Raw genomic sequence first — 17,000 nt, 5'->3', positions numbered from 1 at the left:
TCAAGGATTGCAAAGCACCATACAAACATCAGTTATGAAAGGGCTAACCCTAACTAAGGCGCCTTGGGAAAGGGATGTTGGGTTTGATATGTCATCATATTTTTCTTGGTTTCAGATAGACTAATGGTATGAAAAATCGTCGTAAAATCTACAATGTCCTTTTCAAAAAGAGCTGGAACACAGGGCTGAAGGCCCATGGAGGAATGCCCCAGACCTCCTGCCACAATGCTGGTGAAAGCCCTGGCCTTGTGTTTTCCTTCAGAATTCTCTGGCATCTACTCAACGGCTTGTGTCCTTTGGAACCTTCCTCTCCAAGCTCCCAGGAAGCTCCTTGGGCAGCGTGGGGAACTCAGCTGGTGAGAGCAGGTACGTGTGTGGCAACATGCACGTGCGTCCGTGTGCGCTTGTGCTTCTGCCTGGAAGCCCAGGAATCAAGTGGTAGTAATCAATATAAATGCAATCTGAGGACCTGCAGAGCCTCAGGGGAGAGAGAAAAAGCATGGAGGGAGCTCATCACAGGTCAGGAGGAGGAACAGGATGGGGAGAGTGGTGCACTTGGGGCCAGGTGGGCTTTGCCGAGGAAGGACGGCGTGTGCCTTAGGTAGCCGGTTCAGGGAAGGCTGACCTCCTCCCAACAGCCTGAGACCATAGGAGCATCAGGATCCAAGGATCTGGGTGCCAGAGGCCAAGAGGCCGATGCTGCAGACCCCAGACTCCACCACTTTCTCTGGAAGGGAGGGAAGGTGGGAGGGTCCAGGTAACATATCTGCTCCTACCTTGCCCGGCAGGTGGAGGCTGGAGCTGGTTCATCTGGGCTCCTGGAGGCGAGCTCTGGCCCCAGCTGCCTCCTTTCTTGGCACAGCAGGTTCCAGGGCGGTGGGTGTGCCTGCGGTGAGCTCACTGGCTCCACTGCTGCCCTGAGTGACTGGGCTTCCTCGGCAGTTCTAGCAGCTCCAGGACACCTCATCTGAAGTGGTGGCCCAGAACCATCTCCTGCTGCCCTCACTGTTGACTTCCTGCCCCAGGGATGAGAGCATCGCTACATGCCAGGGGTCAGGGGGCCGAGTCCCAGCCTCACCTCCACCAGTCACTGCCTGGGGACTCCACCTTGCTAAGCCTCGGTTTCTTCTTCTGTCCCACCACCTTGTAAGGGCATTGTGGGGCTGGGGGATACTTGGTGGTGGCCAGAGGGGGTCCGCTCTGTCTCCCTGCACGGTCCTGGGCTTCCCCAAGCTGGGCCTCAGTTTCCCCTAAGGGGAGCTGACTTAGGTCTTCCTCAAAGCTGAGTTTCACCCCCCCAGGTGCTCTTTGTTTTTCACTTGGCCCAAACATTAGCAGGACTCCAGTGCCCCACGATGCCTGCTCGGACGTGGAGGGCTTGCCCAGAGGCCCGTGTCACAGCCTCAGCGCCCCGGGAGAAGGGAAGGGAAGGAGAGAGCTGTCGGGTAGTTCTGCAGGGGACCCTGCTCTACCAAGGCAGCTGAGGCTCAGAGAGGTGAACGGTCTTGCCTGAGGACACACAGCAAGGCAGGCAGAGGTGCGGCCAGGACAAGACCTCTTAGACCTGATAACCTCAAGTGCGGGCTCCCTCTGCCCCAGCTCTCTGCCAGCTTAGTGACATGCAGACATCAGGCACACTGTCACAGGAGAGGGCAAAGTCCACTGTCATTGTGGTAATTCAGTCCATGTTTGGATGGGGCCTCTACCTGTCTCTTCTGAGTTGGCAAGAGATACTGTGCAAGGAGTTGAGGCCCCAGGCAAAGAGATGGTGGCCCTGGTACCTCCATTTCAAAACCATTCCCAGTTCACACACCAATTCCTCACTGCCTGTCCTGTTCCTCTCATCTGTCCCCCAGATCCTCCCAGGTGGCTTTTTCTGACCACTCCAGCCGACAGTGAATTATCCCAGCTCCCACTCCAGGCTCCCAAGGCCCTTGGCCATGGCCCTGACCATCACAGCCCCTTGCATCAACAGGTAGGTACCCACTATGCAAGTCATGCAGCCGCCCCCACAGAGCACCTCTGTTCCTAGACGCACACTAGGTGCCATGAGGCCGGGGAGGGGCTGGTCGGGAAGTTGTGGCTGACTGCTGTAGGTGTTTGTGGTCCTTGGTCCAGGCAAAGTCTTTTTTGTTAATCATTGTCTATGTGGCAGGGACAGGCTTGCCCAGAATCCACTCACTGGCATCCTGGAGGGTGGGAGAAGTGTCCGTGGTAGGTGTCCAATGTGATTTGAGCCTGGGCACACCTCAGGAAACACATCCCAGTTCAGTTCAGTGGTTCCAGGGGCTGGGGGTCTGGAGAGCCTCAGGCCTGCCTTGGACCATCATCTCCTGGGTCCCGTCCAGCCCTAACATTCCAAGTCCACAATGCAATCAGCACCTTGGACGACATCTTACTTTAAAACAGTAGCTGAGGAATCTCCTAGACAGTTCTTTTTGAGTCCTTTGATACGGAAAAGAGCTGCTCGCACTGCACTGGGCCCAGGGAAATGGGGGCAGGAAGCCAGGGAGGGGTCTTGGGGGGGGTTGCTTAGAGCAAAGACAACCCAATGAGACTCTTAGTCCAGATATTAAAGAAGTAGCAATGAGCAGGGAGCTGGGGCCTGGGGGTGGGCATCCTTAGTCTCAAGGGCATCTCCAAACACACCTTCAGGGGGCACCCAGAGCAGAGGGGATGCTCTGTGCACAGGTCTAAGTCATCCTGTGACACGGTGGGAGTGCTGGATGCATAATGGCTGGGCAGTCTGCTCAGTTGGACCCTCGGGCCCACAAAAAAGCAGTAAGGTATTTACACGGGTGCTGTTGAAGCAACAAAAGCAAAAACTCTCCTTCCCAGGCCTGGGGCAGGAAGACGGGCAGGTGGTCAGACAGCTAGGGGGCTGGCAGGCTGGGCTGGGGCTGCAGTTGTCTGCAGATCAGTCTGTTGGTTTGTGGAGACCCAGTCACATCGGGAGAAGCTCATCAACTGACTCTTAGAAATGGACGGGTGTCTAGAAGTCCAACAGCGTTACCATAGAAGCCCAGAGTCCCTGGCAGGAAAAGGGGAAGGGAGTTTCAGGCGAGTGGGGGGTTGCTGGGGGTTCGGTCTCATTGGGCCCCTCTGGCTGTGTTCGGAGGGGGCTGGGAGGCTATGGCCTTCAGTGATATGTGTCATAAGTGCTTGGCGCCTGCCTGGCTCCTGGGGTCAGTGACGGTCGTAGGCCGTGGCAGCTGCGGGCGGGGCAGCTCCTCGGGCAGCGGCGCTGTAATAGTACGGGGAGCCTGGAAGAGACAGAAGAGGCCACGGAGGTTGGAGGGAGACCTTGTACCCCCAGCTCCGTACCAGGGGTCCCCTTTCCACCAGTGTCCCCTGCCTCTGTCTCTTCCTCCCCCTCCCCCAGTCCAGGCCACTGTCCTCTCTCACTAAGATCTCAGTCCCTGATCAGGGCCGCTGCCTGGTCATAGGTTTCAGGCCCTCCTCACCAGCTACAGCTGGGGTGGGCAGACCGAGGCCAAATCCACCCGCCCCCTGCCCCCCCTCCTGCCCCCACGCTGCTGCCTGTTTCAGTAATTAACGCTTGACTGGGACCGAACCTTGCCCATTCGTTTCTGTATGGTCTGTGACTGCTTTCATGCTGCTACTGCAGAGCTGAGTACTACAATAGCGACCACATGGCCTGCAAAGCCTAAAATATGTACTATCAGACGCTTTACAGAAAAAGTTTGCCAGTTTCTGAGCAAGATGATGAAAAGTCATCACTTCGTAGTCTGGCCTGTGGAAGCTTTGTGACCTAGCCCTGCCGACCTCTGGATTTCCCTCTAGGACCACCACCCCTCCGGCTCACTCCCAGGCACCCTGCTCCTGCAAAATCACACTCTGCAGCCATCTCAAGTATACCAGAGGCCTAATGGCAGCTACCACAGGCTGAGCACCTCCTGCCCCTTTACACACGTTGTCTGATTGAATCCTACGGGGCAGGTAGAGCTAGCCCATTATATCCACTTGCACGCCTCCGCGCCTTTTCCACGCTCTGCCTCCTGCGTGGAGCACGTTGGCTGCACCTTCACCCCCTTTCCTGTCTGCTGAATAGTGCCGCCTCCTTCAAGTCCGAGAGCCCCTGTCTCCTCCTCTGGGGTGCCCCCTGTCCTGAGCCCACACCGTGCTGCAGGCTGGACCACGCGCTCTGATCATCTCTTTCTGTGCTTCTTCCCCCTCGCCTGCACGGAGAGCCCCACACAGGCAGGGGCTGGGTTCTGCTCTGCTCGGTGTCTATCGCCAGCCCCCAGCCTGGAGCCTGGCACATGGCACGTGCCCGGCTAGGTTTGCTGAGAAAATGAGCAACAGCACTGAGTGAACCAACAATAGTAAAGACCCTGCCCATTCATTCATTTATTTTCCAACCCTATTGGGTGCAGCGCTGGGCAGTAATGAACAAATGCAGGCCAGTGTTCAGAGTCAAGAAGGGGGTCAGAGCTCTGAGAAAAGAGCTCTGGGAATGCAAGATTATTCTGGCAGGGTCAGGCTTCCTGGAGGAAGCGGGTTGGGTTGAACTTGGAGGACATGAAGATTTGGATATGTGAGTACGTGGGCGAAGGGCAGGGGGCAGCCCTGCTTCCTGTGACCTCCAGACAAAGCCAGCGTGGGGCATTTTTTACTGATGCTGGGTTCTTCCCACTGTCTCGGGGCTGCTCTCTTTAACTGCCTGCTTTGGATGAGGCCTGCAGGAGCCCTGCTCTGTGTTCAAACTCCTCTCCAGGGACAAAAGGGTCTGGGGGGCTCAAGGGGACGAGCAGATTCTCAGAACCACAGAAGTTAGAGACACTAGGCTGTCTCTTCCTTTTACAGGTGGGGCTGAGGGTAGTAGAACTGAGGCTCAACCACTCATGTGCCCAAAGCCACAGAGCCTCTCAGGGCCAGAGCCTGGTGTGGAATTCTGGTTGTCGGCCCCTAGTTCAGGACTCTTTCTTCCATGACACAGTTCACAGCCTGTACAGCTATGTCGGAGGGCCGTGTTTATCCAAGTGGATAGCAGCTGGGGTCCTGTCAGCCACTGTAGACCACGTGTCTGCTGGGGCAGGAATAGTAAGCGTCTTAATTCCCCAGGGGAGGTGCCTCATACTTATTCTGAAATCTCACCCAAATCCAAACCAATCCCGGCAGTTCTCCCAGATGCCGTAACTGGGCACCAAGGCCTGAAGATTGCCAGTCAGGCTCTGTCACTCCTGGCTGAGTGAACCTGGACAAGTGGCTTCACTCCCCTGAGCCTCAGTTTTCTCATCTCTAAAAGGGGGGTCACAGTGGGGCTATACGAGGGCACCACGAAGTAAGGATGTGAAGGTGCTCTGGAAATGGACACTTTTCTAAGCCCTTTATATGCTTTAACTCTTTTAATTTCCACAACAATTCTATCAGGTAGGCACTAGTATTGCCCCCATTTAGCAGATGAGGAAACTGATGCACAGAGAGAATAAGTAGCTTGCCCAGGGTCACGCTGCTAGGAGGTAATCAAGAGGGCAGGGTTAGCATGTGCCACCGCCCCTCCAATCCCAGCCCCATTTAGTGGGTAAAATTCTCCCTCCCCAGCCCCCAGGAAGGCAGTAATGGCTCAAGCAGCAGTGACGATGGGGGCGCAGGCAGTGCCTTGCTGTGCTGTTCCGGAAGGTATGGACACCAGTGCCGTGCTGAAGTATTCCCAGAGATGGATTTTTCTGCTGCCTTCTGTCACCTCCCTGGTTGGAGCCCTGACTCAGACACCTGGCAGCCTCCTCTGCTCTCTCTCCTGAGGGAGGGGACCAGTCACCCACAGAGTATCTGCGGTGCCAACCCAGCATCCCAGGTGAGAGGGGTGTGTGTGTGTGTGTGTGTGTGTGATGTGAGGGCCAGCCCCATGGGCCCGAGCATGGCACAGGAGCAGGAAAACCACAGGGGCTGCCCCCGCAAATGAGGGACAGGAAATCCTGGCTCAGGCCTCAGAGTTTCCCAGGGGCCAGCTCTCACCCTGGGCTCTGACTCGCTTCCCTCTCAAAGCCTAATCTCATGGCCAGGCTGTCCAGTGACCCCAGTGCGAGGGCTCCATGGCAAAAATCAAAAACGCTTGCATTTACCGTGAGAAATGAAAACATCACCTCACAAAGCGCTCTGTCTTCCTGGTGCCCATTAGACCTCCAACTAGAATAAACTTGTCCTTTCTTCTGTCATTTTTCCTCTTTAATTCACATTATCATCAATTTACTTCTTGACACAGTCATTCCGGGCTCCTACTCGTTCTCTAATCCCTTTACAGTGGCCACAGGCGCTCCGGTTCTAATCCTAATTGACCGCAGCGGCCTTTCTTCCTGCCGCCAGCCTGCCGCCCCGCCTGCCCGGGGCCCCAGTGGGATGCTGGATCCCGGCCACCCTGGCTGGGCTGGGCGTGGGCAGACCGCAGGCAGCTCCTGGGGAGGAGGCTTGGCGGGAAGGGAGGCTCTCCTGCAGCTTCGTTAGGTGGCATTGCTCATCCAGGTGTGGGCAGGGTGTGTGAGGGTCCCACCTGTTTCCACAGCTCCCACTGATCTAGCAGAGCACAGAGGCACCTCAGAGCAGGTTTCCCCACTGGCACCCTCCCCAAGTAGCAGAAATACTCTGCTTCTCCAGCCCAGTGGGATTCTTTCAGCTAAAGCCCTGAAGACATTGGGGAAAGGGCAGGCTGGTAGATGGGAGCGGGCCTGAAACTTATTTGCAAGACTGGCAGAGCAAGCCTGGCATCTCACTCATCTTCAGGAAAGTGGGATCACTGCATTCCGGGCCTCAAGAGAGCATCGTGTTCAGCTCCCGCTTGAATGAAGCTGCCAGTGGCCACTATCCTCATTTTACACCTGAGGCAACTGAGGCCCAGATTGGTTGATGACCTGACCGTGATTCCCCAGGTTACAGACTTGGGCAGAGCAGGGGCCATTGCTCATGTTTGTAACAGCCCAACATTGTTTAAACTTTTCTTGCGTTTGCAGAGTTTTCTGTGGTATGAGGCCTGCCTCTTTGAGTTAGAAGTCAGAACTCATTCTCCCAGTTGCCTTTGCTGCTAGAGCACAGGGGCGTCACCTGGGTCCTGCCAATTAGAATCTCTTGAGTTTGACCTCAGTTGGGAGGGGAGCAGCTTGAGGAAGTGGGCTGACAGACTCTACCTGCTGGAGGTGGGTACAGAGGCAGGGCAGAGCTCTCAAGCACCCCAGCTGAAGCAGTAGCACAGAGCGGGCTGCTTGCGGGTACCAACAGTGGAGGCGTATACGCTAGAGCAGCCCTGGAGTTGTTCCTGGCTGTGTGTCCCATGCCTGTCTCTTTGGTCCTCCTGGAGATTCTGGGAGCCCCCAATATTCCTTAATAAATTAACTTTCTGCTTAAACCAGCCAGAGTGGAATCTGTTGTTTGCAACTGAAAGCCTGACAGATAAATACAATAACCTGGCTTTCAAAAATAGATCAGCGCTGTTCTCATGGCATACAAGGTCTGAGTATTTGGGATTCCCAGGCTTGTTACTATGGAGAAATGAGCCTCTTTTCCTGGCTGTAGTACTGTTCAGACTGAATTGGTCAGGAAGAGTAAGAGTACCACATCACACACTGATTATGAATACAGGCTCTAAAGTCAGGGTGATGGGAGTTTGAGTTCTCATTCTGCTGCCTGCATGCTGTGTGACCTCAAGTATGTTAATTAACCTTTCTGAGCCTCACTCTTCATCTGTAAAGATAATATTGATACCTTGTGCCCCCTAGGACTGTTAAAAGGATAAAATGAGGTAACCCACATGAGGGGTTTTTCCCAGTGCCTGTATAATTAGCAAGTGCTCATTTAGATGAACAGAGTTTTGATTCTTTTTCCTCTTCTCCACACTGGTTCTGGACCCCCTCAAGTCACTGAGCACATCCCAGCACAGATACACTTGCCTGAGGCTCTCTCACCCCCAGCCTGTGAGCTCCCTGGGACATTGTCCACAACTTTTCCACACCAGACACATAGTCCATGCATATAATTGGGGATATGAACTGGATTTCACTCCAGCCTGAGTGGCAAAGGCCTCGGATGTGGTCTAGTCCCACCTTCCCCTTGACATCCCCTTGGGGTCCTAGCTGCCCACAAAATCAGGTGCAGACTTCTTAGTGTGGCATTCAAGGTCCCCCACCTGTGGCCCTACCTCCTACTCCATCCCTTTGCTATGCTTGCCTGAGCAGCTCCCTCCTCACTTCTCTGATTCTTGAACTCCCAGGCAAATCAGCCTATCAGATACCTCATAAAAATTAGAAAAAGCAGCCATACTTCTGTGCCAGGGCTTGGGGCTTTGTGCCATGCATGGGCTCGATTTCAGCCCCCACTTGTCCCCTTGGGCAGTACACGACCATATGTGGAGGCCCTAGGTCAACATGGCTTCCTTGGGGTCATATCCCCATCACAAGGAACCCCTCCTGCAGCCTGGCCCAGGCTTCCTTTGTGCCACATCCCCTGTGGGTCTCACAGCAGCGCTGGGACCAGGGCTCTCTATGAGGCTGATTTGCAGGGAGTGGCTCCCAGGCTCAGGCCTCCTGACCCATCCCTCCACCCCAACCCCTGCTGAAAGACTCGGTTCAGGGTCAGCGTTTGCCTCCTGAAACTGACAACTGGGCCAACTCAGAACCCAGGGCCTCTCAGGGGGGTTGTTTAAGGAAAAGCATTAAGTAAGCGGAGACCTTACCTCATACTTAGAAGTAATTTTTACCAAAACCAAAAAAGAAGTCTGAGCAATCAGTCCCCAGATTCAGCCCCTCCAGGAGTCCACAGATGGCAAGAACCCAGTCTGCTATAAAATGAAATATTCAGGCACAGGGCCTGGAGTGCTAGTTGGCATTGTTCCTTATTTCACCTGAAGTTCTGCAAGCTACACCAAAATGCTTTGGGCGGCCCAAGGCTCAAACTCATGGGAGGATTGCAGCCAGGAAGGGATGGTGTCTACGTCATTGTCTGTCCTAATCACCAAAGCAGGTTGGGGAAGGGGCCAAGGCTGTGACTTCATGGCCTCCTTCACAGACCCATGCCTAGCAACTTGAGTTTGAAGACACCAGGTTCTTGCTTTTTTGATAAAGTCTATGTTTCTCAGTCCTGAAATAATTCAGGATCCAGGGAAGTAACAGGTTCTTAATTAAGCAGGCCTTATTAAGCTGTACAGATAAACCTGGATGGTCTCAGAGGCCCTTCCATGCCTGACCTTAGTGGAAATTCCTCAGCTGACTGCTGGGGAGAGATCGGTGTTGCTGCCTACAGGCTGATTCACTGGCTCTGCCCCCAGGGTGTGTGACATCTGTGAGCACTGAGCCCCTGCTTCATGCTCCAGAATCTTCAGCTCCAGCTGGCACTCACCAGCTGGTCTCATGTAAGTTCATTGCAACAAAACAAAGGGCTCTCCTTGGCCTTTTGAGGGCTGAGTTAGCCCTGCTTGGTCTTTGGGGTGGCCCAAATATCTTTGATGATGTACACAGATCAGGCTGGCCGCAGCCATGGACCATCTGCAGTCTGAGGCCTGGGCAGAGTCTGGGCACCAGCTGAGCTCGGAACGGCATGACTTGGCAGGCCTTCAGCCACAGGGCAACCCATTTCTAATGGAGCTGGCTCTAGTGGTGTCCATGGCAGACATCACTAATCAATATCCATGCCTCAGAGTCCTTACCAAGACAGATAGCCACTACTAATCAATCCAAGTTGGTCTCCTGGCTGCTCTTGTTTAGAGATTTCTCACCAAAATATTCAATGATTCTTAAGAAATATGTTACTCTTGGGCAGGCACTTTTCCTACCTTTCTCCTTCTCCCTCAATGGCCTTTTTAAATCTGTTCCCCCTCTGTGCCATTTTCCCTTATCCACTAAAACATTGGGGGGAGCACTGAGGGCATAAGCAGGGCTGGAGTGGTGTTTACTGTCCTGAAGCCCCATCACAACTCCCACGTTGCAAGCATCTGGGGAGAGCTACCCACCCCACCTCAGTGACCGGACCTGAGGATATTGAGGGACCCTCGCCCAATGAGGGAGCCCAATGGGGCAGTTGATGGCCCAGGGGCCCCGCAGGGCCTCCGCCAGTACTCACCGAGCAGGCCTGGGTTGGGGAACCTCCAGGAGTCGTTGTACGAGGGGTACTGAGGGTGGCTGTAGGGGCTCCCGGAAAACTCACTCCCTGCATGTGGTGGGTGGAGAGAGAAACAGGAACCAAATGTCAAGTCAGGTTCGGAAAATGCCAATGGTATTTGTCTCTTTCATAAACTGCGGGTACTTTGTGTAACCAAGAAAGGCAAGTCCGGTCCACCCCCTTATCAAGTGGACAGCTGTCATTGGCATGGTCTACATTTTCCCCTATAACCTTTTTCGTATTAGTGGGATTGAATACCAACCTCTCACATGTGTACCATTGGATTACCATGTGCCAGGTGTTCCCTGGGTTTATTGACCCATTTTACAGATGGGAAGACTGATGCCCAGGGTCTCTCACAAAACAGCCTGGATTCACCCAACCCAAGTCCAAAGGCCCAGACTGCTTGGTTCTCAGCAGTAGCCTAAAAAGCCACTCAACAGCCAGCTACCTATACAACTGCTGAGAACCAAGCAGTCTGGGGCTTGGGACTTGGTTCTCAGCGCTGACAGAGGCCACTCCAGGACCCCAGTGTGGGTGCAGTGCCACTTCCATGTGTTTCCTGAGTGGCTCTGGACTGGGAAGCCAAAGATGACCCCAACTCTAGTCTAGACCTCTGTGCCGTGAATCCAGAGAGGACTGCTCCCCAGGCCTCAGTCCAATGGGGAAGAGGAGACAAACTCAGGCCCCCGGCACTTTGCTGAGATGAAGGGACAAGCTGAAGGGCTGGGGGAGCACGGAAGAGCGACTGGGGGGGCCTCCTGGGCGTGGGGAAAGGACCGAGAGCTGCAAGCTGCGCCAGGTGGAGAGAGCAGTGGGTGTGGGCGGGCAGAGCCGTAACTGAGGATGGCTCACTCTTGCCCAGCTGTTCGTGGAGCCATGACGCTTGCGTCTGGCACTTCCTTGTGCCCTCACTTCCAGCCACAGGAGAGCCTCTTTACCACTAGCCAGTGTCAGGAGAGGAGCTCAAAATCCCTGCCCTCAAAACTTGCTGCCCTGGCTCTGTAGCAGGACAGGCCCCTCCTGTCTCCTCCCTGTGGCTGCAGCTCCTGGGGTGTGGCAGCCCCAGTGCCTGGCAGCAGTTGTATAGGTAGCTGGCTGTTGAGTGGCTTTTTAGGCTACTGGTTACAGAGCATGTGGGCCCCACCCTGGCAGTGGTGACAGGAGTCACACAGCCCCATGAGACCACCCTTGCACCATCCATGCTTCCATGGATTCTTGTTAGGGATGCCAAAGGGCCGAAGGGCAGGAGCCTCTAGAAGGACAGCCAGCCAGAAGTCAGGACCTGGAGCACTGCTTTCTCTCTGGGGGCCTCGGCCCAAGTGTAGGGGCCCCAGGGCTCCACCAGGTACAGCAAGAACAATAAAGCAGGCCCGAGGGCCCGCCGCTCCCACCCCCCGGGCCCAGCCAGCCTCCTCCCCACTTCCACAGGCAACTGCAGACAAGGCATGCGCGTGCACACGCGCGCGCACACACACACACACACACACGCACGCGCGCACACGCACACATGCATTCCTCCTCTGGCCTCTCTGGGGGCCACTCCCAGCCTGACAGGCTGAGCCTTCCAATTCTCTGTTTTTTATGCCTCAGTGGTCAGGGTGTCAGGTTCCAGCGTGCAAGGGAGAGCATGGTGACAGTGCTGGGCCACAGCAGCCCAGCCTCTGCATTTCCATCAGCGCCACGGCACCTCCTCCTCCTCCTGGGGGGTCGGGTGGGGGAGCAGAGCCACAAGCTGCCTGAAGAAGGGGGACAGCCACCCTCTCCCCAGGGTTCTGGACACCCACAGAGCTGCCCCATCAGAGGCGCTTCCTGACAGCACTGCGCCTGGCCCGGAGCATTGGACTACACCAGCAAAGGCCGTCTCTGCATCTCCATCTAGCAGCATCGCGCCTGTCTGCCAGGCCCAGCTCCAAGGCCACCTCTTTCAGGAAGCCTTGATCTCCAGCCCCCAAAAGTGCAAGTCTTGGGCCTGTTCAGCTGGAGTTAATTAATTAATTGTATCCTTGTTGTCCATCCCACACCCTCCCCTCAACTCTGTCCCCAAATTGGCAAAGGGCCATAAACAGCTCCAACTCCTCGAGAGGATGTACCTGTCAGTGTTGCCCACCATCCTCGACCCTGTCCCCACCTGCCTGACTTTCTAGAATCCCACTCAGATACCTCTTCCTCTGGGAAGCCCCTCTCCTGCCCCTCCTGGGGTACACCCTGTCTCCCGCTGTGCCCCACAGCGCCAGATTTGCCCTGACCTGCACGGGACTCTCCTGTGACATGGAAGCGTCTGTCTGCAGGTCAGTGTCTGATTCCTCTCAGCACCCACATGCCACCCACCCCCAGTGTAACACCCCGTCCACAGCAGACAGTCGGTGCTCCATGAACCGCCGGTAGCTCGCTGCCTCTACCTGTAACACGACGCTCTTGTCCACATGGCTCTCTCCCTCACCTCCTTCCAGGCTTTGCTCCAATGTCACCTCTGAACCATTGCATTTCCAATGGAAACTCCTTCCACTTTCCCTGCTTAACTTTTCTCCATTGAACTGATCACAATCTAACATATCTAACTTATTGTGCTTATCTTTCTTGTTAATTCTGCTTCCTCCACTAGGATGTAAGCTCCATGGGGGCAGGGAGTTCATGCCTCTATCTCAATGTCTAGCAGGCCCCGAAAACTATTTGTTAAATGAATGAAAGAATGGGAACTCCTCCCATTCGTTCACAGATGACGGCTTTCACTGCTTCCATTATTAGTACTGATAGCCAGGGGTGTATTGTGCACCTGCTGTGTGCCAGGATTCAAACCAGTTTATCCGATCCATTGCCCAGGTTCCATCCACCACGCCATCCTGTTCCTGGTGGAAGAAATGAACCCCCAGGGACCCACCCTGCCTGCTGTGTTTAGAGCACTGGCATGGAGGTACCTTCGGCGGGGCCCCTGTCCTATGAAATGCCCTGTGAGAGTGTGCCCTCTGGGTAAGGGGAGCTTGACGGTCTCTGGGGCATGAGGCAGACCTCAGGGCTGGTCCAGCCACATGCTGGGGACTCCAGGATGGTGTCATTATCTGAAGTGCCACACAGGCAGCTGGCTGGGTTTAGGGAGTCCTCACCCATGAGCTGTGGGGAGACCAGGTCCTCAATTGCCAAGAAAGCTGCCTGTCTGTGGACCCGGACTAGCTCGGCCACAAAGATGGCTGGGAAGCAGCAGACCACCCAGATTCAAGCCCACATGCTGCCACTGAACCCTTCAGCCAGACTGCCTGGGTCCAAGTCCTGCGTCTGCCTCTTCGTAGCTCTGTGACCATCAGCAGGTTACTCAACCTCTCTGCGCCTGTTTCCTCCTCAGTAGAGTCAGGACAATTAATAGATCCCACTGCACGTGGTCACTGTAAAGACTGAATGAATGATACACAGTGTCTGGCACGCAGTGACTGCTCAGCAAATGTCAGTCACATGACAATGACCTGACATCGGTCACCAAGGCCTCCTTGGCATCTAGAATCTCATTTAACCCTCCTGACAGTCCTGTGAAGCTCACGAGATGGGTGCAACTGTCTGCATTTTACATGTGAGGAAATGGAGGCTCAGGAAGGTGTGGGGGGACTTGCCCAGGCCAGGAGGCAACTCCAAGTCCAGCCTCCTGTCTCCCAGCCCAGGGCCCTCTGCCCATGTGACACTGCCTTCCCACCCTGGGCCTTTGTCTTCCATTTGTAAATGGGCAGATCAGACCAAGTGATGTCTAAAGGCCATTCCTATCTGCTGAGCCTGAATTTCACTTCTCAGGGGCCACAGTGCTCCCAGCAGGGAGGGAGGCCTCTCCTTGAGGCTCTGTGGGCCCCACCTGATGATGAGTTTCTTTCGGTCTGGAGGCTCCAATCTCCTACTGCGTCTCCCCTGCTTGAATTCGCCATCATCACGACACCTGAGGCACACTCACCTTCTTTCCTTCAAATCTTAGGACCGCAGCTTAGAAAAGAGAGCCTGGTCCAGCCAAGACAAGGTCTGGGGAAAGCACTGGGGATGCCTTCTGGGTGGAGGGGAGCATGTGAGCCAGGATGGGTAGGAGTTTGATATGCAGAGGCAGACAGGGCATTCCGGGCACAAGCAAAAGTCTGGGGTGGGATGGACAGTGTGACCCCCACACAGCCAGGTCTTCATGAGGCCCCAGCAGAGGCAAGCTATGGAGCAGAGTGGGGAGGAGCAGAAACGTTATGCATTTCTCCCTTCAGGGCTGGGACCCGGGAAGCCTTCAGACTCAGGAGGACCAGGACCTGGAGGATGGGCTGCAGGAGGTGAGCCCGTGGTCAGGGAGACCAGCTGGGAGGCTGTGGTCACAATCCAAGCGAGAGGGAACGGGAGCCCGAGGGACAACACAGCTGCAACATCCACAGGCACGAAGCAATGCTCCTCCAGCACAGGAATGAGATTCTCAGGCATCATATGAAAGCCCCACTTCTGGATCATCGTTGGGGCACCCAGAGGTGAGGCCAGAGGGCCCAAGACAGAGCTTGCACAATAGACGCTTCTCTTATGATTGCCCAGCACCAAGGACACCACAGGACACTTGCCTCATTCCACTAACTGATCCGTGCTTTGGGCATCTCTCAAAAATGCCAACCCTTTAAACTGGGAAACCTTTTCTTTATGCATTAAAAGAAAATCTTCCATGAGGCCTGACTGCGGTGCCAGCTCATGCCCAGCAGCTCATGCCCAGTAGGCAGTGAGACCTCCATTTGGGAAGCACACAGCACATGGACCCTCCTCAGAGACCGTGTCTGGAGGTGCTCCGACAGAAGCCCCAAGAACTCTCAACAACGAAACATGGGTCATGATCTTCTCCATCTTCAGTCCCCCAGGAGCGAGCAGTCCTGAGGAGAAAGCAAGACTGGACCTTCTGAGACCAGGCCTGTAACTGGCACCATGAGCTAGGCCCCCGCACTGTGCTGGGCCACCAGAAAGTGGGGAGGGGGCAGGGAGGAGCCTGCCCACAGGGTGGGTGTGGGCTTCCCGTGGCAGTGCTGAGAGGGAGCCTGCCCCCATGGTCTGTAGTCAGCCTGCCACTTATTGACTGCGTGGCCTTGGGAAAGTAATGGAACCTCTCTGGGCAGAGTCTTGTCATCTTGAATATGGGCCTAATAAAACACCTACATCATAGGATTGGTGACAGGTAAACAAGATAATATTATTGGAAGAACAAAACTACCTGCTCCTGTGCCAAGGAGACTGGGGAAGCTGGGGAGTGAGGGAAGACTGAATCAGTCCCTAAAAGGAATTTTAGAGCTTTATTTATTTTCATTGCTGAGTTCTTGGATATGCAAAAGGAGGCCCAGAGCTGGGTTCAGGGGTGGGGATGGTGACAGCTCACGTGTGGTGCGTGGAGGACTGAACGACCTGAACCGAGGGAGGTTCTGCTATCAAGAAGGAGAAAGCGGGAGACAAAAGGAGACGTCCGTGCCCCGTGGGGTGCGAGGAGCGAAGAACATTCAAGAAGTGGGCGTCTAATTCCCGTTTTAAGTCACCCACATTGGGACGTAAAGCCTGCTACACGCTCAAATGCCAATACGACTGGGCTGGTGCTTTCTCCCCGCGTGGAAACCGAAGGAAGCAGCTGCGTGCCACGTTTGGGCAGCCAGTGGGGTTGAGGTGAAAGACTGGTCCAAGAACAGTGTGGATCACAGGGCCCGAGAACTCCGTGATGTCAGGAAGCCTGAGCCACAGGCGTGAGCGCGCGGAAGTTAACCGTCCCCCCCTCCAACGCCCCGTCTGAGTGCAGTTAGGAAGCATCTAGAGGGCGTGGCACTCCATCTCATGATAACCCCATCCAAGATTTTAGAGCAGAGAACTCAGGGGCTCGGGGCCGAGGGACTTGGCTTCTCACTAGGTATCCGAGGGACTAGCGATCACTCCCCTCATTCCTACCCAACTCCAAGCAACTCACTTCTTCCCAGAATTAATGGGAAGTAAGATATGCCCGTTCCCCCCACCACAAACTTATCTTAGATTAAACCTCACCAACCTCTGCTGAGACTCATAGTTCCAGATTATTTGAACTGGACAAACTTGAGAGATAAGTTCCTTCAACCTCCCCTCCCCCAAGCCACACACCAGGCAGGGCCAGGGCAGGACCAGGGCAGGACCAGAACACCAGCCTATTTCCAAGTCCCCGGGCTTCCACCATCCCAAGGAAGACATCACTGGGCTGGGCCAGCGGGGGAGAGAAAATACTCCCCTCACCACCCTCCCCACCTCTGGTATGTCTGAGAATTTTCAAACACACAGCAAAGTTGAAAGAATTTTACAGTGAACACTGTGTACCCACTACCTAATTCCGCCATCAATATTTTCTTACACTTGCTTATCATCTATCTCTCCCTCCAGCCTTTCATTCATCTTATCTTTTATGTATTTCCAAGTAAACTGGAAACATCAATACATTTTCCCCTAAGTATTTCAGCCTGTGTATCATTAACTGAAATTCATTATTTGTTTAAAAGTTTTTTCTTTTGATGTAAAGTGTACACATAATGAAATGCACAGATCTTAAATGTACTATTGCTGCGTTTTGACAAATGTATACACCTGTGTAGCGGAAACCTCTATGAAGATATAGAACATTATCTTCACCCCAGAGAAGGAAAGTTCTCTTTTGCCGGAGAAGGGGGCCTTTTGACCATGAGAACCCAGTTATCTGGGGATCTGACCAAGTCATTCCCCATGAACACGGAGCTCTAAGATTAGCCCTGACATCTCTCCTTCTGTTAACTAGAAGAGGGCAGTGAGTACTTTCATCTGCATTGTCTGTGAGAGCAGGGAACAGTTAAGTCCTTTGTGCTTGGCTGACGTTATCAAGCACATTAAGGAAGTTATCAAGCGTGATGACTTGGAGGGTATAACCCCGAACA

At 54.5% G+C, this 17,000-nt stretch overlaps 1 protein-coding gene across 1 annotated transcript in view; it reads right to left on the bottom strand.

The window, feature by feature from the left end:
- Window positions 1–3,125: 3,125 nt before the first annotated feature.
- Window positions 3,126–17,000, bottom strand: part of PAX5 (paired box 5) — a 165,816-nt gene continuing 151,941 nt past the window's right edge. The window contains exons 7-8 of the mRNA XM_030884263.3: window positions 10,066–10,152; window positions 3,126–3,263 (exon numbers count right to left, since the gene is read on the bottom strand). Coding sequence (XP_030740123.2) covers window positions 3,187–3,263; window positions 10,066–10,152 — 164 coding nt within the window. The 3' untranslated portion in view covers window positions 3,126–3,186. The remainder of the gene's footprint in view (window positions 3,264–10,065; window positions 10,153–17,000) is intronic.

This window comes from Globicephala melas, chromosome 6, assembly GCF_963455315.2.
Source record: "Globicephala melas chromosome 6, mGloMel1.2, whole genome shotgun sequence".
Lineage (NCBI taxonomy): Eukaryota > Metazoa > Chordata > Mammalia > Artiodactyla > Delphinidae > Globicephala > Globicephala melas.
Note: the sequence above shows the minus strand (reverse complement) of the source record. Positions and strands in the feature narration are given on the sequence as shown.